At 41.4% G+C, this 23,239-nt stretch overlaps 1 protein-coding gene across 1 annotated transcript; it reads left to right on the top strand.

Annotated features, from left to right (window-relative positions):
• The first annotated feature begins 17,855 nt into the window (after positions 1 to 17,855).
• LOC140699725 (disintegrin and metalloproteinase domain-containing protein 21-like) lies at positions 17,856 to 20,413 on the top strand. The gene has a single exon (XM_072972285.1). It carries the CDS (start codon positions 17,969 to 17,971, stop codon positions 20,183 to 20,185), a length of 2,217 nt encoding a protein of 738 aa, XP_072828386.1. The 5' UTR covers positions 17,856 to 17,968; the 3' UTR covers positions 20,186 to 20,413.
• The last annotated feature ends 2,826 nt before the right edge of the window (positions 20,414 to 23,239 follow it).

Genomic DNA, 23,239 nt, shown 5'->3' with positions numbered 1-23,239 from the left:
GAGCTTTTGACAAAATTTAATATCCATTTATGATTTAAAACTCTTCATAAAATAGGCCTAGAGGGAACATACTTCAACATCATAAAGGCCATACATGGCAAATCCACAGCTAACATAAGACTCAACAGTGAAAAGCTGAAAGCATTTCCTCTAAGATCAGGAAGAAGACAAGGATGCTCACTCTCACCACTTTTACTCAAAATAGTTTTGGAAGTCCTAGCCACAGCAATCAGAGAGGAAAAAGAAATAAAAGGAATCCAGGTTGAAAAAGAAGAAGTAAACTGTCACTATTTGCAAATGATGTGATAATGTCAATAGAAAATTCTAAAGATGCCACCAAAAAACTACTAGAGCTCATCAGTGATGTAGGTTTGACTGAATGTGTCACTTCCTAGGTTAATAATCAGAGACACCACCTTGTTATCAACACCTCCCGTCCTTCGAGGTTGCTCATGCAGTGACTCCCTCCTGCCCCGGTTACCCTGCTATGTGGGTACCTCCACTGCACTGTCTCACTTCCTTTCCATCCTCCTCAACATCTCCTCATTCTCCCTGCCCTGTGTAATTCACAATGGCTCACTGAACCTTCTTTCTTTGTCTAACAAAAACCACTGTTTTTTGGTGAGCTCTATCTATATGCAGTCGACAATGTCATCAGTCCTGTAATACAAGTGGTACATCATGATTAATAGGAAGCCAATCAAAATAAATCTAATCAACGTATGTCTTTTTTTTTTAAACCAAATCTTTTCCATTTAATTAGATAAATCAAGTAAACACAATTATGGAACATAGATTATGTCCTTTATTTCTGTTATTCTTTTAACAGCTTCAAAAGTAACTTCCTCAACTTTGCATAGAAGCGTCACTGTTTGTGGATTCTGCTTTTTCTCAGTACTGCACAAAATCTGAAACAAAAAGATCTGTGCTCATTTTTATCTAAGATGACTTGTAATGTATCCACATTCTCTCAGACTACAGGCACAAGTGTGACTCTATGTCCTTTTACTGTGGTCTCTCTCTGCACAGTGCACACAGGTGCTTCAGCATCACCCCATGTTCTAGTGTATTCTCAGTGGTGTCCTTCCTGCCCATGAACAGTTGTAAGCTGTTCTTCTTGTGAGGGGAAGCAAAGTCTGTAATGACCTATATTGCCATCTTGCTGACGTCACCCCACAATATTTTTTATTTCACTTTTGATATCTTCTTTTACTCAGTGGTTTCTAAGGAGTATGATTTTTGCTTTTCACACATTTGTGCATTTTCCTATGTCATTAATTTTTTGTTTTACACCATTTTGGTCGGAAATGATACTTGGTTTGATTTCAGTCTTCTTAAATTTGCTAAGTCTTGTTTTCTGACTTAATGTATGATCTATCTATAGAATGTTTCTTGTGTGCTTGAGAAGAATGTGTATTCTGTTGCTTTTGGGTGGAATGTTCTGTATATATCTGTTAGGTCTATTTTTTCAAAGATGTAGTGCAAGTCAATGTTTCTTTATTGAGTTTTTGTCTTTAAAGACACATAGACTGAGAGTGAAGGGATGGGAAGAGACACTTCAAACAAATAGGGGAAAAAGGGGGTAAGCTACACCTACAACAGTCAGAAGGACATTAATCTAACAAAGGTCAAAAGAGGCAAAGAAGGTCATTATGTAATGTTAGCGGAGTCAATCCATCCAGAAAACATAACCATTATAAATATTTATGCATCCAACATCAGAGTACCCAGATATACACAACAAAAACAAGCCAAAAGGCACAATAAACAGCAATACAATAATAGTTGAGAATTTTAGCACCTCATATTCCACAAGGGACAGATCACCCAGACAAAACTTCAATAAAGAATCAGTTGATGTGAAAAACACTAAAGGCCAAATGGTCCTAACAGTCATATACAGACTATTCTGTCCAAAAAAAAGCTGAATATACATTCCTCTCAAGAGGAGACCACATGATAGGCCATATACCAAATCTCAACAAATTCAAGAAGACTGAAATTATATCAAGTATCTTCTCTGACCATAGTATAAATCTAGAAATCAATAGTATGAGGAAAATTGGAAAACTATTGAACACATAGAAATTGATCAACACTCTCCTGACCAACTAATCTACCTAAGAATGACTGTAAGAGGAAATAAGAAAGTGTCTTGAGACACATTAAAATGGAAACAGCATACTAAAACCCATGGGATGCTGCAAAACCAATTACAAGATGGAGGTTTATTGCAATAAATGCCTGACTTAAAAAACTTGAAAGATCCCAAATAAACAACCCTACTCTTCTCCTCAAGGACTTGGAAAAAGACCGAACTGAACCAAAGTTAGCAGAAGGAAGAACATAATAAAGATTACAGCAGAGATCAATATGATAGACAAAACAGCAGAAGAGATTAGCAATACTAAGAGGTGGCTCCTTAAAAAGATAAACAAAATTCCAAACCTTTAGCTAGATTACCCAAGAAAAGGAGAGAGGACCAAAATCAACAAAATTATAAATAAGAGAGAAGACGTTACAACTCCTCCACAGAAATAATAAGGATAATAAGTTACTATGAACAACTACATGCTGACAAACTGGACAACCTAGATAAATGGGAAAATTCTTGGAAACATAAAACCTACCAAGAGCAACTTAGGAAGAAACAGAAAATCTAAATGGACCATTTACTAGTATGGAGATTAAATCAGTAAGCAAAACTCTTGAAATGAAGGAAAGCTCACAATCAGATAGCTTCACTGGTAAATTTTACCAAATATTTAATGAATTAATGCCAATCCTCAAGGTCTTTTAAAAGAATGGATGAGGAAGGAAAACTCTCAAACTCATTTTCTAAGGCCAGCATTACGTTGATACCACAACCAGAAATGGACACTGCCAGAGAAGAAAATTATAGGCCCTCATAACCTATATAACCCTGATGAATGTAGATTTAAAATTTCTGAATAAACACAAGCAAAGCAAATAAATGCCATCACATTAACAGTACAAAAAATTTAATCATCAACAGACAAAAAAAAAAAAAACAACCAAAAAACAACCACTGAACAACTTAGGTGTAAAATGAATGCAATTCAACATAATAAAGGCCAAATGTGTCAAGGCCACAGTTAAAAACATACTCAGCAGTGGAGGTCTGAAACTTTCCCCCTAATGTCAGAACAAGACAAGGCAGCCCACTCTCACATTCACTCAGCATAGTAGTGGAAGCCTTAGCCAGAGCAATCAGGCAAGGAAAAGACACGAAAGGCATCAAAACTGGAAAATGAGAAGTACAAGTGTCTTTGTTTTTAGATAACGTGATTTTAAACATAGGAAGTCCTAAAAACTTCACCAGAAACCTGTTAGAACTAATCAACATAATCAGTAAAGTTGTAGAATAAAAACTTAAAGTACAAAAGTCAGTCAGCTTTCTATAGACTGAAAATTATCTGAAAAGGAAATAAAATAATTCTATTTATAACAGCATCAAAACCAATAAAATAGTAAGGAATAAATTTATCCAAGGAGATAAAAGATCTCTACAATACACTGATGAAAGAAACTGAAAAAGACAGACATAAATGTAAAGTTATCCCTTGTCCATGGATTGGAAGGATTAATATTGTTAAAACATCCATACTACCCAAAGCCATCTATTGATTTAATGCTATTTCTATAAAATCCAGCAGCATTTTTTAAAGGTAGGAAACAAAATACAAAAATGTATAAGGAACCACAAAATACCTTGTATATGCAATGCTGGAGGCATCACACCCCCTGATATCAAACAGTATTATAAAGCTATAATAATCTAAATAGTATGGTACTGCCATACAAATAGACACATATACCAGTGGAATAGAACTGAGAGTCCAGATACAAACCCATGCATATAAAGTCAACCAATATTTGACAAGGTGGTCAGGAATACTCAATGGAGCAAAGAGTCTTGACAATAAATGTTGCTTGAAAATTGCAATAATCACATGCAAAAGAATAAAACTAGATCCCCATCTAACACGACTCGTGGAAATTAAATAGAAATGAAATAAAGGCAAATGTAAGTCTGGAAGTCATAAAATTCCTAGAAGAAAACAGTAAAAATCTTTTTAACATAGGTCTTAAAATTATTTTTGATGATACCTTAAGTGTACACAACAATTTAATAAGTGGAGCAATTAACAAGGGGAAATACATCAAACTAAAAATCTTCTACGGGGCAAGACACATAATCAGCAAAATGAAAAGACAGCCAACATAATAAGAAAAAAAACCCCTGCAAATCTTATAACTAATAAGGGGTTGATATCCAAAATATGTACCATACAACTCAAATCACAGAAACAAATAAGTCAATTAAAAGCTGTGCAAAAGACCCGAAAGACATTTTTCCAGAGAAAATACATGAATTTCCAACAAACACATGAAAATGTGCTCAACATCACTAAACACGGGAAACATTAAAATTAAAGGCACAATGAGATACTACCTCAGGACCATTAGAATGGAATTCATCAAAAAGACAACAGGTTGACCATCAAATGCCAGCTAAGGTGTCGAGAAAAGGGAGACTTTGTGTGCTTTTGGTTGGCTTATATGTTGGTTCAGCTTCTATGGAAAACATTAGAGAGGTTCTCCGACATTTAATAGGACTACCGCATGACCTAGCATTTCCACCTATGGGAACTGTATCCGAAAGAAACAAAAATACTATGTTGAAGAGACATCTGCACCCCCGTGTTCCTAGCAGCACTATTTACAATAGCCAAGAATGGAAAACAACCTGTGTCTACAGACAGATGAGTGGATATAAATGTTGTGATATAGTTAGACAATAGAATATTATTTGGCCATAAAAAGGAAATTCTGCCATGGGTGACAATATGGATTGACCTTGAGAGCATCAGGCTAAGTGAGAAAAGTCATACAGAGCAAGACAAATACTGTATGATTTGGTTTATATGTAAAAAAACAAAAACAAACTCATAGAAAAAGATCAGATTTTTGGTTACCAGAGGTGGGTGGTAAGAAGAGGGAGAATTTTTTTTAAACATCTTTTATTGATTTATAATCATTTTACAATGTTGTGTCAAATTCCAGTGTAGAGCACAATTTTTCAGTTATGCGTCAACATATATATATTCATTGTCACATTTTTTTCTCTGTAAGCTACCATAAGATCTTGTGTATATTCCCCTGTGCTATACAGTATAATCTTGTTTATCTATTCTACAATTCTGAAATCCCAGTCTATCTCTTCCCACCCCCTGCCCCCTTGTCAACCACAAGTTTGTATTCTATGTCTGTGAGTCTATTTCTGTTTTGTATTTATGCTTTGTTTGTTTTTTGTTTGTTTGTTTTTTAGATTCCACATATGAGCCATCTCATATGGTATTTTTCTTTCTCTTTCTGGCTTACTTCACTTAGAATGACATTCTCCAGGAGCATCCATGTTGCTGCAAATGGCGTTTTTATGGCTGAGTAGTATTCCATTGTATAAATATACCACATCTTCTTTATCCAGTCATCTGCTGATGGACATTTAGGCTGTTTCCATGTCTTGGCTATTGTAAATAGTGCTGCTATGAACATTGGGGTGCAGGTGTCATCCTGAAGTAGGGTTCCTTCTGGATGTATGTCCAGGAGTGGGATTCCTGGGTCATATGGTAAGTCTATTCCTAGTCTTTTGAGGAATCTCCATACTCTTTTCCACAGTGGCTGAACCAAATTGCATTCCTACCAGCAGTGAAGGAGGGTTCCCTTTTCTCCACAGCCTCTCCACCATTTGTCATTTGTGGACTTTTGAATGATGGCCATTCTGACTGGTGTGAGGTGATACCTCATTGTAGTTTTGATTTGCATTTCTCTGATAATTGGTGATATTGAGCATTTTTTCATGTGTCTATTGATCATTTGTATGTCTTCCTTGGAGAATTGCTTGTTTAGGTCTTCTGCCCATTTTTGTATTGGGTTGTTTATTTTTTTCTTATTGAGTCATGTGAGGTTCTTATGTATTCCGGAGATCAGGCCTTTGTCAGTTTCATTTGGTTGCAGTATTTTCATTCACATTGCAGTATTTTCGTTCACAGTAGTCATATGCTTTGCCTTGTTTGGGGAGTTTGTCAGAACAGAAATGGCTTAGGAAATGTGAGATTTAGTGGGATGTAGGAGGTTTTGATTGAGGAAGCTATTTACCTGATACACGTGTGTATGTAATTGTAATGGTTCTATGTCCTGTGAGCTGTGACAGAATAACACATTATGGTTAATTATGTCTGTAAATAATATTTAGTTTAACCTGAGCTACAAGTGGCTTGATTGGGTTAAGGCCTCTGATGGCCATAGCTGAGTCATAGCATCATTCCAAATTAAATATATATATACACCAACAGAATTAACAAAGTTATATGTGAGCATACAGTGATTAGCCATGGGTCCATGACTAGAGATCTTGTTGGCATCAGAGTCCACAAGATATCTTATGATATTAGAAATAGTATTGATGTGGTAGAACGTGTTAGAAATATGCATTGGGAGTTTCAGCATCTCAGGGGATAAGGTTTTAATTAGCATGGAGATAACAGGGACCACTGTGAGCTGCTTACTGCAGGTGTAATTTCTGAGAACACAGGAGAATGACAGTAGAAATGAGAGGGTTTATTGGTACTGAAAGTGTACGCAGCAGCATTTTGGGGCTGTGGGCCTGACAGCTCATTCAGTGGCCCTTCCTGTGGAACATACGGTGTCCTGTGGTGGCGTGGAGACTTCAAAATTCTTAAGGATGGCTCCATTTTCATGATTCCAGGAATAAGGGTGTTTAAACCGCTATCATTTACTCTGTCAGAGTACCTCTGTGGTCAGACACATTTCTTATGTTTGTGGTGGGGTGATGATGCAGGGTGAACGTTATCACAGACATTGAGCTAATGATAGGGGCAAACTTTCTTAGCAGACAGGTACAAGTTGACCATCTCCAAATTGTGGGTAGGATATTCAAATTCATAGAGAGGACAGTGTTAGGAGGAGTGTTTTAATGATGGGCAATTATCAGTCTGGAGTGTAGAGGTTGTGAACTGCTCTTAAAAACAGGATTGTAGTGAAAATATTCATTATAATGAAACGGACATATTCTGCTAGGAAGAAGAGGGCAAATGGGCCTGCTACATTTTCTGCCTTGAAGACAAATACAAGTTTTTATTCTCCTTCTGTTACATAAAACAGGGCTCCATATCAAATTGTGGGTGGGGTAAAGTAGAGAATATTACACACAGGTGATCTTGTGTGACAATTCTTGCTAGAAGTGTACGTGACCCACATATCAGTAGGACCAAGAAGAGAACTGTTCATGCTACTTCATACAAGATGGTCTGTGCTCATCCCCGTAGAGCTCTGAGGAGAGTGTTTTTTGATCTGAAGCTCGTCCAAATCTGAGGATGGAACAAACAGCTTCGGCTTGATACAGTTACTGTAAGTAGTGCGCCCAGCTTCCTAGTCATCAGTAGATGAGGGCACAGAAGGGGAGCTGAGGAGCGGCACACAGGGGACTCGCTCTCCCCCTTGGGGAGGATGACAAGCTCCACATCTCTTTCGGGGAGGACTGGGGCCGCTCGTGCTGCTGGGGGGAGATCCAGGGCCCTCTGTCCTCCTCTGGAAGGTCAGGGGCTCTCAGCTTCACTCGGGGACATTGAGGCCTCTCCATTGCCCTTAGGGAGGTTAGGCGGCTGTCCATTGCGCTCAGCGACTGCAGGGTTAATCTCTCCCTTATGGGAGGGCTTTCTGTCCTCTGGTAGATTAGGGTCCTCCTGTTTCTCTTGGGAGTACAGGCCGCTCTCTAAACCCAGGAAGAAGCTGCGGGCTTTCCGTCTCCCTCAGAGCAAAGTGGGGCACTGTGTCCCCTTGTGGTAGGGCGGGTGTCAGTGCATCCCCCTCAGTGCGGCCCCTCTCTCTCTCCCTAGGGCCATGAGTACATGGGTCTCTGCCTCTGTGTCTGTCTTTTTCAATGGTTTCTAGTCTTCAGTGTGCAAGAATTTCACATTCTTGTTTACAGTGATTCTTAGGTATTTTGTTCCTTTGGATGTAATTGCAGATGGGGCTGTTTCCTTTTTCCCTTTTTTAAAAAATATATTTTGATGGTTCATAATTAGTGTTTCAAATTGCAACTGATTTCTGTTTACGGATTGTGTAAATTTCCTGAATTCATTCATTCAAAAAATACCACACTTCCTAAAACACCTAGTCATTCAAAACAAACAGGACAGTGGCTCCTCGAATAATCTTTCCTCAGTGCCATTAATTTGTGTGGAGCTTGGATGAACTCGATCTGGGTGAAGCTTAACCTCCACATTAATTGTGATGGATTGTCTGTGTTCCAGCATGAACAGGGTCTCAAAGATCAGGCTCTGCATGACCGACCTGAGGTTAGGTTAACCGTCTTCTATGTTTCCTTATATACTTTTATATCATTTTGCATGTAAAATTTGTAGCTTCATAAGCAGTGTTACCTCAGGAAGCCCGATGACTCCAGGCTGGTCTCCTTCCTTAGACTCTCTGCGGCTATTTGAGATACTCTGTGGATTTGTTCCCCACAAACCCAGGATGCTTGGTTCTCTGTCTGTGAAGAATCCATCATAGGTTTGGTAGAGATTGCATTCATTGTATTTGGGCAGAATGGTCATTTTAACCATTGTAATTCTTCCTTCCATGAGAACATGATCTCTGACCTTCTGTTTCTTTTTCAGATATTCATCAATGCGTTCAAGTTTCATAGTGCAAGTGTTTCACCTGTTTTACATTGATTTCTCAGTCATTTCTGCCTTTGGATGTAATTGTAGATAAGGTTGTTTGCTTTCTTTCTTTCTTTTTGTTGATGGTTTCATTAGTATTTGAAATGTGGTTGACTTACGTGTATTCATTGTGTAACTTTACAGAATTCCGTTATTATTTCTTATACTTTTTTTGGTGGAATAATAAGGAAAATTAGAAATCAAAAAATACCACACTTTTTTTTTTACCACACCCAGGTCATCCAAAGCACAGAATAAACTGACTCCTAATTAATCTATCCAGAGTGCTTCTAACCTCTCAGTGAATCTTGAGTGACGTGGATCTGGGTGAAGCTTAGCCTTTCTATGGAATTTTGGTATTTTCTTTGTGTTTCTGACATGTTATTGATGCAATGTTTAGAAAAGTATCTTACATTCCAGTCATTACAACTCTACCGACATAAAAATAATTCTTGCACCTTGATTAAATATATTCCTTGATATAAATTTTGATCTTATTGGAAATGAAATTGTTTTCATAAGTTCTTTGACAGAAGATTGTGTATGTGTACAAATTTCATGGCTTTTTGAGAAGTGGTAAGTTGTACTACAATTTTGCCACATTTGTTGAGCAGGGGGAATCATTTGTTTTTAATTCCTAACAGCTTTCACCTATAAGAGGATGTGATCTGTGTGCTGGGAACAGACCCAGTTTTCACTTCGCGGTACGCACGTGGACGCCTTTTACACCTTTCTGCAAAACTCTGGTTGGTAATTCCGCTGCACAACTGAGTCATAGTAGTCAAGACCAGCTTTCTATGTAGAAACCATGAGGAGCTCGGGAGCCTTTCACACTGAGCATGAGGTTTGCTGCTGCTTTGTAGGCTGCTCTTTTCCATCTTGAACCAGACCAGGGTCACACAGGACTCCAGGAGCTGCTCTGGACCATTGTGTTCCTGGCCCCTCCCTTCCCTGATATACTCTGTGGTTTTGTTCCCCACAAACTCTAGGTTGCTTGGCTCTCCTTTTTGAAATATGTGCTTTCAAATATTTTAGGCCTACTTTGTACTTGTCTTTGATTTTCATAACAAAGTCTTTCCCAGAATTGAAATATTCAATTTGATAAAGTCACTATTATTTCTTGTTATTCTTTGTGGATGTGTGCGTGTGTGTGTGTTCTGTGTTAAAACTCAAAGCTCAGGTTCTAAATGAACCAACCTGAGGTTATGTGGCTTTTCTTCTATGTTTCCTTTTATGCTTGGTAGAGTTTTGCCTGTAAAATTGGTCTCTAAAAATGTTAAAATGAATTTCATAGAAGACAAAGTTTGCATCTTCATCCATTGCATTCCATACCATCTCCAACAAGTCATTCCTCAGGTATTTTGGAGAAGACATGGAATAATAATTGAGTTTACTTCAGATAAAATATCCAAGTGTTAATGGACTGAGCAGGTGTGCTAGCAGGGAACATGTTCTCCAGTGAAGTGGGAGCCATGTTTCACCTGCACTATTCCAAGTGACCACAGGGGGCCTCAGAGCTCTCCTATCAGACCTGATTTGCAAGTGGGTTACCTGTGAGTCCTGCTCCTGAGTGCAGCTGAAAGCAGTTCTGTAGATTTGGCAACCTACAATCTCAGCATCTAGGCTGAACGGAGCTCGATCTCCTTAAGATATGCTGGGGATTCAGCTTCAGGACAGCACAGGGCTGTGTCTACACTGGCAGAAACTTGGTTTTCATAGGACCTGCTTGGAAAAGATCCACTTGGAGCAACAGGTGAGGAGTAGATTGTAAAATTAGAAGAAACTTACAGTGTGTGACAGGCTTCTGAGTGGTGCAGGGTTTTCTTCTGAAAAAGGACTTTCACAGAGTAAAAAGAGTTAATTGGGTGAATTCTAGTTTCTTTTTTTTTTTTTTTGTGGATTGCCTTTTTTGTGTTGTGGGTTTAACCTCAGAGATCAGGTTCTATAAGGCAAACCTGAGTTTATGTTGATTTTCCTCTATGTTTCCTTCTATATATTTATGGAGATTGCACGTAAAATTTGTAGCCTCTTCGTGGAATGTGATATCAGAAATCCCCATGCCCCCAGTTTGGTCTCCTTCCTCAGGGGGTGCTGTGGCTATTCGAGATGCTCTGGCTTTGCTCCACACAGTACCTAGGATGACTGGCTCTCTTTCACTGATGAATCCATTGTAGGTTTGGTAGGGACACATTCACTGCATTTGGGCACAATGGACATTGTAACCATTGTAATTCTTCCTTTCCACGAGGATGTGATCTCTGAACCTCTGTTGCCATCTTTTTAAATTATCCAACAATATGTTCAAATTTTCAATGTGCAAGTCTTTCACCTTCTTGTTCACTTTGATCCTTGTTAATTTGTTCCTAATTTCTTTCCCCCTTTCCTTCTATCTTAATTTTATCCTTGATGTTTCCTTATTAGTGTTTAGATGTGCAATTAACGTATGTGTATTGATTGTGTAACATTACAGAATTGATTTATAATTTCTGCTACAATTTTGGTGGAATACTGTGGAAATTTGAAATTCAAAAAATAGCACAGTTTTCACTTCACCCAGTTTATCCACAACATGAAAAACACTAGCTCCTCAGATAACCTATCCAAAGTGCCTCTGTCTGTGGAGTTTAGGAGAACTGGATCTGGGTGAGGCTTGTCCTCTGTGTGGAATTTTGATGTTAGTGTTCCAAAATCTGACGTGGTATCCACAGAGCACTTTGGAAAGAATTTTACATTCCATTCATATCAATCATGTAGTAAATTTTACCAACTTAAAAATAGTTTTGTACATTGGTGAACAATATTCCTGAATAGAAATATTGACATTATTGGAAATGAAATTGTTTTGATAAATTCTTTGACAGATCATTGACTGTATATGTATGTGAATTAGGTGTCTTTTCCTGAAACAGTATTTTGTCCTATAACTTTGCCACATTAGTTGAGCAGGGGAAATAATAATTTTAATTACTAATAATTTCACATATAGAAGGATGCACTTTGTGTTCTGTGAATAGACACACTTTTCACCTCTCAGGTTGCACGTGGGTGCCTCTTATGTCTTTCATCACGACTGTGCATGGGAATTCCAGTCCACCACTGAGGCACAGGAATCCAGACCAGGTTTCTGTCTTTTCTTATTTAGGAATCATCAGTACATCTGAGGCTTTTACACTGAGCATGAGGTTTGCTGTTGCTTTGTAGGATGCTCTTTTTCATGTTGAACTAGATCAGAGTCACACAGACTTCTAGGTATTGAACTGGACCGTTGTGTTTCTGTCCCCTTCCTTCCCAGTTCTTGGTGTAATTTTGCATAGAATCTGAGTATCTTTGGTAAGGGGTCAAAGCAGATGTTTCCCTATTTGGAATAAGGTCATTTGCTTTAACGTTCTTTGCATATTGTGTGAGAATCCCTTCTGAGATGTGTTCCCAAATATTTCAGTCCTAGTTTGTTCTTGTTTTGGATTTTCTGAATAATGTCTTTAACAAACTCAAAACATTCAGTTTGATTAACTCAATAGTATTCCTTTTTTTTCTTTGTGGCTTGCCTTTTTGTGTTCTGTGTTGAAACTCAAGGCTCAGGTTCTACATGAATCAACCCCTGGTCACATTAATTTCCTTCTACATTTCCTGTTAGGCTTTGTACATTTTTGCATGTAAAGTTGGTATCTAAAACTTTTGAGTGAATTTGGTATAAGGCAAAGTTTGCATCTTCATGCATTGCTTTCCATACCATCTCCAGTGAATGGTTCCTTAACTATGTTTGAGAAGATATGGGATAGTTGACTTTATTTCAGTTTGAATTTCCAAGGGTGTACGGATTCAGAAGGCATTCAGGCGGAGAGCATGTTCTCCAGTGAAGTGTGAGCCATGTTTCACCTGCCTTATTCCAATTGACCACACGGGGGCGATAAGCCTTCCTCTGAGCAGGACACATTTCCTCCCTCAGGCCTGAAACACATTAAAACCCTACTGCAGTCTTCATTGGGGATTGTATGAGTCTACTTCTGATTTGCTGGAGAGGTAGTTCTGCCCTGCTCTCAGCAGACACCTCAGTAATGAATGGGATGAATTTTTCATATGCCTTTCCTGTGCTGCTTGCAGGCTAGCTTGTTCTCTGAGCTTTGCTGTTCTGTTCTGATCTATTGATTCACATAGAGTCTCTTCTATGGATTTAGCTGACTGACTTCAGAAGCTCTGATAATTAATTGGAATTTTTATGAGAATAGGCAATTAGAAGGGATTCTGTGCCTTTTGTGCATGGGAAAATGCTTTGTCTGGACTGCAGTGTCTTGGGCACAGTAACACATGCCTGCATTCTTGGCCTTCACACTGTGCAGTGAAGAACACATCCTTCATGGCTGTGTCCCCGGAGATGCTGACTGAGGACTGGAGGTCAGGCTATATTTAATGTTCCCCTTAGCTCTAATCACATCAACCCACTCCAGCCCCATCCCTAGGTGAACACAGATCCACTTCAGGAAATATTCTGAAGTCAAGAAGATGTCAGTGGACCAGGTGAGGCTGAGCCTCCTTGAGGAGACCGCCTCTCCCTCATGACTTTGTACAACATGGACCTGAGCCTGGGTACCCGGGAAGAGAGAAAAACCCTGAGTCACACAGACACATGGCCTATCCCATCATCCCATTTGTGAGAGAAAATCTGATTCTATTCAAAGGGGTTAAGATAGGCAGTTAAGCTAGACTTTTCATTGTGATGTATAAGCAGACACAATGGATTCTGAGGGGGCAATCAGCACAAGTTTCTCATACTGTACCTATGAAACTGGGCCTTAAAAAAGTGTTTCATGCTGAGAATAACACTTTAACAGAAAAGATAGTATTAAAAAGCAATTAGAGTCCATATCATCTGTGAGGCACCAAAGGAGATTGTGAGAGAGAATTTTATGGTAAAATGAAAATGAGCCCAAATAGTGGATGGGAGAAGAAGAAAGAAATGAGAAGTAAACAAATGAAAGCCATGTGTGTTTGCATAATTAAATGGTGAATAAAGGGGAGAGTTCCGGTCAAGATGGCGGAGTGGTAGGACCACAAGATTGCCACTCTTTATGACTACAGTGAAACCACAAATGAATGCGAAACCACCATCAAAAAAAGAATGGACCCTAGCCAAAAAGATCCTCTGAAACTGGAAACAGAAAGAGGGAACCACATCAGGACGGTAGGAGGGGCATGCTCACGATTTAATTGGGCCCCATACCCCTCTGTTGGGTGAACCACAAACTGAAGATTTGCTAATTTGCAATGGCCTTCCAGATGAGTGAGAGCTCTAAGCCCCACATCAGGCTCCCCAGCTTGGGTCCCAGCATTGGGAAGAGAAGGAGACCCCAGGATCTTTGCTTTTGAAGTCCAGTGGGGCTTGGCTCTGAGAGCCCTATGGGACTGGGGGAAATGGAGTCTCCATTCACTTGGGAAGCACACATGGAAACTCACCTGCACCAGGTCCAAGGGGCAGAGGCAGTGATTTCATAGGAACTTGGGTCAGGCCAGCCTGCTGGATTTGGAGGGGTTCCTGGGGACATAGGGGATGGCTGCAACTCAGTCAGGTACATAAAATCTGGTGGCGTACATTCCAGGAGTATTCATCTACAGGAGCTTTCCTGGAGGCTGACACTTCGACTGGATCATTAGCACCAAGATTTAGTCCCACCCAACAGCCTGTAGGGAAGCCTCAGGCCAAATAACATACAGGGTGGGAATACAGCCCCACTCATCAGCAGACTTCCCGAGCCACAAAGGCCTCTAAACACAGCCCTGCCCACCAGAGCTCCAGGACCAAGCTGCACCCAGCAGTGGGCAGGCACTGGCTCCTCCTGCCAGGAAACCTGCATAAACCTCTAATCCAGCCCCATCCACCAGGGGCACAGAGTAGAAATAAGAAAACAATAATCCCAAAGCTCATGGAAGGAATCCACAAACACATAGAAAGATAGACGATATGAGGTGACAAAGGAATATCTCCCAGGCCAAGGCACAAGATAAAACCCAGAAGAGGAAATAAGTGATGAGGAGATAGGAATGTATCTGAGAAAGAGTTTGAAGTCATGATGGCCAAGATGTTCAGAGAACTCAAGAGGAGCATAGATGCACAGAGTGAAGTTTTTCGCAAAGAGCTGGAAAATATAAAGAATACCCAAACAGTTGAAGAATAAACTCACTGAAATGAACAATACATTAGAAGGAAACAAGACTGGACTAAATGAGGCAGAAGAACGCATCAGTGAGCTAGAAGACAAATTAGTGGAAATCACTACTGCAGAACAGAAAAAAGAAAAAAGAATGAAAAGGAATGAGGATAGTTTAAGAGAACTCTGGGACAACTTGAAGTGTTCTAATATTCACATTATAGGGTCCCAGGAAGAGAAGAGAGAGAGAAAGGACCTGAGAAAATTTTTGAAGAGATGATAACCAAAAAATTCCCCAACTTGGGAAAGGAAAGAGTCACCCACGTCCAGGAAGCGCAGACGGTGCCACACAGAACCAACCCTGAGAAGAACACACCAAGGCACACGGTCATCAAATTGGCAACAATTAAGAATAAGGAGAAATATTGAAATTAGCAAGAGAAAAGCAACGAATAACATACAAGGGAACTCCCGTAAGGTTATCAGCTGATTTTTCAGCAGAAACTCTACAGGCCAGAAGGGAGCGGCACGATATATTTAAAGTGATGCAAGGGGGAAACTTAGAACCAAGAATACTCTATCCAGCAAGGCTCTCCTTCAGACTTGATGGAGAAATCAAAAGCTTCACAGAAAAACAAAAGCTAAAAGATTTCAGCACCAGCACACCAGCTCTACAGCAAATGTTAAAGGACCTTCTCTAGTCATCAAACCATAAGAAAAGAGAACAAAGGAAAGAAAGAGGAAAAAAGGAAGAGAGACCTACAAAAGATTGCTTTGGCTGTTTGAGGTCTTCTGTGGTTTCTTATAAATTTTGGAATCGTTCTAGTTCTGTGAGGAATGTTGGGAGTATTTTGATGGAGTTGCGCTGGATCTGTGGATTGTTTTGGGGTGTGTGGCCATTTTGATAGTGTTGATTATTCCAACCCAAGAGCACGAGAAATCTTTCCATTTCTCTGTGTCACTTTCATTTTCAAAGTATAGGTAACCTTCTTGGTTAAGTTTATTTCTAGGTGTTTTGCTGTTTTTGGCATATAAAACTCTGGTTTTTGAAGTGAAAAAAAAAGTGAATGAAGGGCCACAAATTGAAAAATATCCTTCTTTCCCATGAGTGAGTTGTATTCCATTATATATATGTGTGTGTATATATTTTATATATATATATATATATATATATTATACACACACATAATGCATATATATATATATATATACACACACACATAATGCATATATATATATATATACTGCATCTCCATTATCTATTGAACTATTGATGTACACTTAGGATGCTTCCATATCTTGGCAATTGTAAATAATTTTACTGTTAATAGCAAGGTGTATGTAACTTTTGAGTTAATTCTTATTTTGTGGTTGGCTTTATTCATTTGATAACTATGTAAGTTTAAAAATCTAAAACTTAAACATTCTTAGAAACAATGAACAGTACATATTTGTCAATTTAAAAATATATGTGTAGTAAAGAAAAAATTGATCATTCAAGCTATGAAAGACAGAGAAGAAAATTAAAAAAATGTATTAGTAAATGAAAGAAGCCAGTCTGAAAAGGCTCTCAACTACACAATTCCAATCAAATGACATTCTGGAAAAGGCACAGCTGAAGGAAGAATAAAAAGTTCATGGTTTCCAGGGGCTTGGGGAGAGGGAGGGAGGGAGGGATGAACAGATGGGAGCACAAGGGAGTTTTAGGTCAATGAAATTATTTTATACGATACAATGTTGTATCTACATGGCATTATGCATTTGTTAAAACCCACAGAATATACAAAATCAAGAGTGAACCCTAATGTAAACTATGGACTTTGGTTGAAAATAATGTGTTCATGTTAGTTCATCAATTGTACAAAATTTGCCACACTGATGAGGGATGTTGAGGGTAGGGGAGTTATATGTGTGGGTGGGGAGGGGTATGTGCAAACTCTCCGTGTTTTCTCATCAATTCTGCTGTGAACCTGAAACTGCTCTAAAATAAAGTCTATTTAAAAAATAGTGAACAAAGGGAAAAGAATACATCATGTTGTACAGGGTGTAAATAATAAAGGTGGAAATAACATTCAAAATATCAATGGGAATTTGTTTGAGAGAATAAAATTGTGGGCCTGTACAGGGAAGCTCCCGTATTGAAGAAAGGGGAAAGGAAAACATCGTTAGACTTTTAGACATCAGTAATTCTCCTCCTAAGCTCTGTAGAGATTCTAATTTGGAAGCCTGCATCTCACACTGTTGGAGGCGAAAATTGGCACAATGTGTTAGATCCATCAGGGATGAGCAGTCCTGTGAGAATGGGAAGGATACTGACCAACAGGAAGAAAGCAAGGAGTAAATAGACGAGCGTGAAGGTACGTCCTTGGTCGCTTTCAGCTTAAATGCTGGGGTTACGTTTGTAAAATGAAAGGAAAATATTCGCAGTTTGGAGGACAATAAGTTACCTTCTCCTGGTCATGATGTGGTACAAAAAAGTACAAAGTTTGCTTAAACTATGAGAAGTATTTGGGCTCTCACTTTGGGCACAAACAGACAGGTCCTTGTGTCTTCAACTGAGAAGGGACCAGCGCGTGCACAGGAGGAACCCACCACACTCCAGGAAGGAAACACAGAAAATGCTTAGAGGGAACAAGCCTGGGGCCATAGGCAGTCAGGAACAGTGTCTGTCCTGAGCAGCTGGAGTAAGGAAAATCAAATCTTGTCATTTAGGGGCAACAGATGGTGGACACTGAAGGGTTTTACAGAGCATTGGGGAAGCATTAATTTACGTTACATACTGGCCCAGTCGCCTCCCATTTCCATGCCAGCACTCGCAGACACAGCCTTCCCACTCTTCCAGTTCAGCCCTGGCTGAGTTAATATCCAGCCCCGCCCACTGCCACACCTGTTGACTGTTACCTAGCTATGGTAGGAGGCCCACCCAGGGGTGAGTGCTGGCAGGCCCAGGCGGGCCTTGTTCATGGTCAGTGTCCCCTTGACCGGAGGTGGCCACAGCAGGCGGCTCAGACCTGGCGTCTCTGGGATCCTCTTTTCACCTGTTCTCATTGACAGATGTCCCTCAGCAGGGGCACCCAGCTGGCAGAGAGCCAGGTCACTCGGAGGACAGCCCTCTTGCTGCTTGGATTCTGGGCCATGCTGGCTCCAGTCCAGTGTTCTCAAGGCCATCCCTCATGGCGCTACATCTCCTCGGAGGTGGTGATACCCAGGAAGGAGTTCCACCATGGCAAGGGCGTTCAAATGCCAGGATGGCTCTCCTACAGCCTGTACTTCGGGGGCCAGAGGCACGTTATGCACATGAAGAGCAAGAACATCTTTTGGCCTGGACAGCTGCTGCTGCTGACTCAGGACGAACAAGGCGCCTTGCAGATGGACTTCCCCTTCATGCCTTCAGACTGCTACTACCTCGGCTACGTGGAGGGGATTCCTTTCTCCATGGTCACTGTGGACACGTGCTATGGGGGTCTTGAAGGTATTATGAAGCTGGATGACCTTGCCTATGAAATAAAACCCCTCAGGTATTCTAAAACATTTGAACATGTGGTTTCGCAGATAGTGGCAGACGCCGACACAATGGGACCTGTGCATAGACTGAAAGACAGGCAGAATGGGGACCCCCTGTTCCCCGAAGCAGATATCAGTGAAGCCCGCCACAAATATTTGAATTCTAGGTACTTTGCCCTGCATATAGGAGTTATGAGAGGATTTGCTCAATTTTCCAATACAATGTATCGTGTATACCAAAATGTAACAAAGTGTGTAAACTACATGTTACATATGGCTAACTTAATGGACTCCATGTATGCAGGTCTTGGCATAAGGTACTTTGTCACTGCAGTCCTAGTATATAATGTGAGAGATCCAACAACTATGAATGATTATCGTGCGTACGATAGCCCATATGCTGTGTATCACAGAACTAACCTTAGACCAACTGTCCTACCCGTTTCATCCTTCATAGTGATTAAACACGGACCCGTGGACTTTGACCCACCCCTGTATCGTACATGCAATATGCATGACATACTCTTTGTTGGTTACCTAGGCAGACATCACTTAATGGTAAGTATCATAGCAGCCCGATACACTGGGAGAAGTTTTGGTCTGTATTTTGATTCTGAAGATTGCACTTGCATGAGAAGGACCGTCTGCATTATGTCACCCTACGCTGCTTTGACAGACGCCTTCAGTGATTGCTCCCTCGTACACTGGCGGAACATAGTAAAATCTCAAGGCCATTGTATATATGACGTGGCTTGGAAGACATTTAATACAAGCCTGATAAGTGTACGTTGTGGGAACTCTGTAGTGGAGGGTCCAGAGAGATGTGACTGTGGCTCCTTAAAGCAGTGTTACAGCAACCAATGCTGTAATACTGACTGTTCCCTTAAGAGCGGATCTGTTTGTGATAAAGAAATGTGCTGTACAAACTGTACGTACGCTACGCCTGGAACACTGTGCAGACCAATCCAAAATATATGTGACCTCCCCGAGTACTGCCCTGGGGGTACTTACCTGTGCCCCCAGAACTTTCATCTGCAAGATGGAACCCCCTGTACCGAGGAGGGCTACTGCTATCACGGAAACTGCACCGACCGCACCATGCACTGCCAAGAGATCTTTGGAAGACACGCTGTGAATGCCGACGACAGCTGCTACACAATAAATACAAAAGCCACTCGATTTGGACACTGTTCAAGAAAGGCTTCGCTAATGTCTTTTAACCCTTGTCGGAATGCAGACATAAAGTGTGGAAGGCTGCAGTGCAGCAACGTCACACACCTTCCCCGGCTGCCAGACCACGCCTCGTTCCATCAGTCAAAGATCTCACAGGTGTGGTGCTGGGGATTAGACACACACATAGCAACAGGGATAAATGATGTCGGTCATGTGAGAAACGGTGCCCCCTGTGCCCCTGGAAAGTTCTGTGAGAATAACTTCTGCAACGCTTCTATAGCTGCAATCACATATGACTGTAACCCTGAGAAATGCAGTTTTAGAGGAATTTGCAACAACAGAAGGAATTGCCATTGCCATGTAGGCTGGGACCCTCCATATTGTGCAGATAAAGGTGCTGGAGGGAGCCAAGACAGCGGATCCCCACCAAGGATGATGCGGTCAGTAAAACAAAGCCAAGAATCAGTGGTATATTTGAGAGTGGTCTTCGGTCGCATCTACGCCTTCATAGCTGCTCTCCTCTTGGGCGTAGCCACAAATGTAAAAGCTATCAAGACCTCCACAGTTCATGAAGCGACAACAGGTGCAAAATAAATTATAAACCAGCCCCCCAACCCCTGTACAGCCAGAGGCAATATAGAAGCAAGATCTCTGATAAAATCTGTGATGGGATGGCAAAGATGATTTTCACATTCTAGAACCCTCCAAGAGACACTGGAGGACTTCCACACATCAGGGGTGGTGAAGAGGCATTGACGTTCTCGCCTCAGGACTCTGTGATAGGTCGCTGATCAGCCCTGTGAAATAAATCTTGAAAAATCATCTGTTTCTGTCCTCTAATACTTCATAAACTCTCAGAGGGAAAACCAAGCCTGAGACTTTGGCCAGCAGAGGAGATGGGGGTCAGCGGCTGGGTCCTGACCTGAGTTTGCTGCTCCCAGGATGAACAAAAGTTGCCACGGGCGGCTTTAGGCACAGATTCACGACATGTCTCTAAATTAGTGCTCCTGAACACTGGGGTCTTCCTCTTCCTCTAGGTGATCTCTCCTTCTCTAAACCCAGAATGGGTCCAGGGAAGTAGAGGGAGGGCTGCTCCCAAGCAGCTTCGTCTGTCCCGTTCCGGTGGGCTGTGGGCTGTGGGCTGTGGGGTGAGGGAGATGTGGGCTCAACGCGCACCTAGCGTAAACTGTGACACCCGGGAGACCTAATTTCCCAAAGTGGGGCCCTGGGATCAGGAGGTGGAATGTTGCGTTCGATGAAATTCCATCAGAAAATTCGGTGGATGTGCCTATCGAGGACTCCGGCATCCAGGGGGTGCCCTGTGAACGTTAATTCCTTCCTCCCTGCATCTATATTTCAGTGCACTTTCAGGAAATGTAAACTGAGGAATTAGTGGTGAATGACAGACAGCAGTCTTTAGATCACCCCCGTGGGGGTGCAAAACCAGTCCCCTTCTGTAAACAACGTTCAGTGAACTATTATTTTATAATGTGATGTACAATTAATAAAGTGAAATGTATAAGTAATAAAGCCTTTTTATATAAATTAACCTTTAAAATGATGTAGACTATTCCCCATGCCATACAGGTACATAGCATAGAATTAAAAGGACAGAAACTCCCACCAACCTAAGGATGTAACACTTCCCACAACATCCACAGAAAACCACTTTTGGTCTGTTGTAACATTTGTTTCCAGGGTTCCCCTAAATGTATACAGTTAAAGCGGTCCTGCCTTTATGCACATTGTTTTGAAACCCTAACCTCTTTTCTCCAAACGCATCTTACTGTCCTATCTTTGAACTTCCTTCCAATTTCCAACATTCAGTCTGCATTTAAGGTACTCTAGGCCATTTGCTCGAGCAGCCGGATAGCTCGATATAAGCAGAGAAAGGGGAACGTGCACCAAATGGCAGGAATCCTTACATTTTGTGAACAACTGGCGTCCTGTGACAAACAGAAAAGTAGGAGCTTCCAGACTGATAAAATACCACACGCTTCGGGTTGACAAATCTCCTGGAGGCAGACAAAGAAAGGTGGGAGAAGGCGGGAACTGTGTGCATCTGAATGTGACCTTTTGCTCATTATGCTCTTGTTACAATAAAGCTGGCCCTGCAGATAGGAAGTACCCATCATGCCCTGATACCAGGACATTCCAGTCAAGACTAAATAAGGACAAAAGTTCCTCCTCCCTTGGGAGGGTGGAGCTGGAATGAAAATCAAGAACTACAACCACAACCTCTCCCTTCCCAGTGAACACCCTGCCCATTCAATTTTCAACGCCGTATCAACAGCTTGCCAAACACTTGGTGCAGCTACTCACCCAGGACAGCCCATCTCCCTTCAAGAGAAGACTATCACTGAATAATAAACCCCCACTTTACTTTCTTGACCTCCAGGTCTCATCTCTGAATTCTTCCTGTGCCGAGCCCAAAGCCTACTCTCTGATAACACAGTGTTGTGCTGCTTTCAGTGCATTCCATTCTTGACGGGTGGATATTAATGAGAAATTTAAATGAGAGGTCGGATGAATTAAACACCCACCTAATCTCACACCCTCTGGTGTGAACTGTTTGTTGACGCAGCGTCACCCTCCGCACACCTTTTACTGGCCTCCTTCCTGCAGCCAAACAGCAGGCTTCCCCACGTGGCCTGGGGCTCTCTGCACAAGGGGTCAGTGCTCCTCTCCCTGGGGCTCGTCTGCATTTCAAGTTCAGTGCTTGACGCGCACCAGGTCTCGGTCTCTTTGAATCTCTTTCTGTTGTCCCTTTTTCTTCCCTTTCTGACTTTTGGTCCTCATAGCATGGCTCATATGGCTCATAGTTTCTGACTGAAGTCCTGAGGTGGTGTCTAAAATTTATGGAGCTTCTGGGTAACGTGACTTTCCTGCAGAGAGGAACGAGCCCAGTGGTCCCTGCAGAAGCACGGCCCGGTCAGATCCCTGCGCTCCCACCAGGGGCTGAGGCGCTTCAGCCTGGGTTCCCGCGTGTGTGCGGGACGCTCTCCTTCAGAGCACAGGCTCCCGGGGCTCAGGCGGGAGTCCGGGCCTTTTCTCCTCGGGAGGCAGTACTTTCAGCGTTTGACCTAACCTTCCCGCACTACGGAGCACTATGCTTGGGTTTGCTTTTCTTTCTCTTCCCTTTGAACCTCATTTATTTAAAATTCATTTGTTTAAAATTTAATTGCGATATCATTGATGTGTAACATCGCATGTGTCTGTGTGCAAAGTGGTGATTTCATATATTGGCATCTTGTAATCTGATGACCACCAGAGCATTACCCAGCACCTCCATCACCTCATACAACTGCCATCTCATTTTGTGGTGATGAACCTAAAATCCAGTTCCTTGGAAAGTTTGCAGTTTGTAATACAGCACTGTCGACTGTACTTACTCTGCTGTGTGTGAGATCTCCAGTACTTATTCAGCTGCTAGTTGTGCGCTGTGCCCTAAAAACGTATGTCCTCAATTCCCCCACCCCCTGACCCCTGTTAGTCACCAGTCTACTCTGTTTCGACATTTTCTTTTTGAGATTCCTCATGTCACTGACGCCGGACACTGCTGTCTTTCCCCTCACATGTGGGCCGAGTCTTGTCATGCCTTGTCTTCTTGATGGTAGCCAACCAAGTGTGAGCTGACATCTTCCTTCC

Source organism: Vicugna pacos, chromosome 11 (assembly GCF_048564905.1).
Source record: "Vicugna pacos chromosome 11, VicPac4, whole genome shotgun sequence".
In the NCBI taxonomy this organism is placed as follows: Eukaryota; Metazoa; Chordata; class Mammalia; order Artiodactyla; family Camelidae; genus Vicugna; species Vicugna pacos.
The sequence above is the reverse complement of the archived record's forward strand: the minus strand, read 5'-3'. Positions and strand labels throughout refer to the sequence as shown.

Coding starts and splice junctions, on each gene's coding strand:
- LOC140699725 (XM_072972285.1), top strand. CDS start 17,969: ATGTCCCTCAGCAGGGGCACCCAGCTGGCAGAGAGCCAGGTCACTCGG.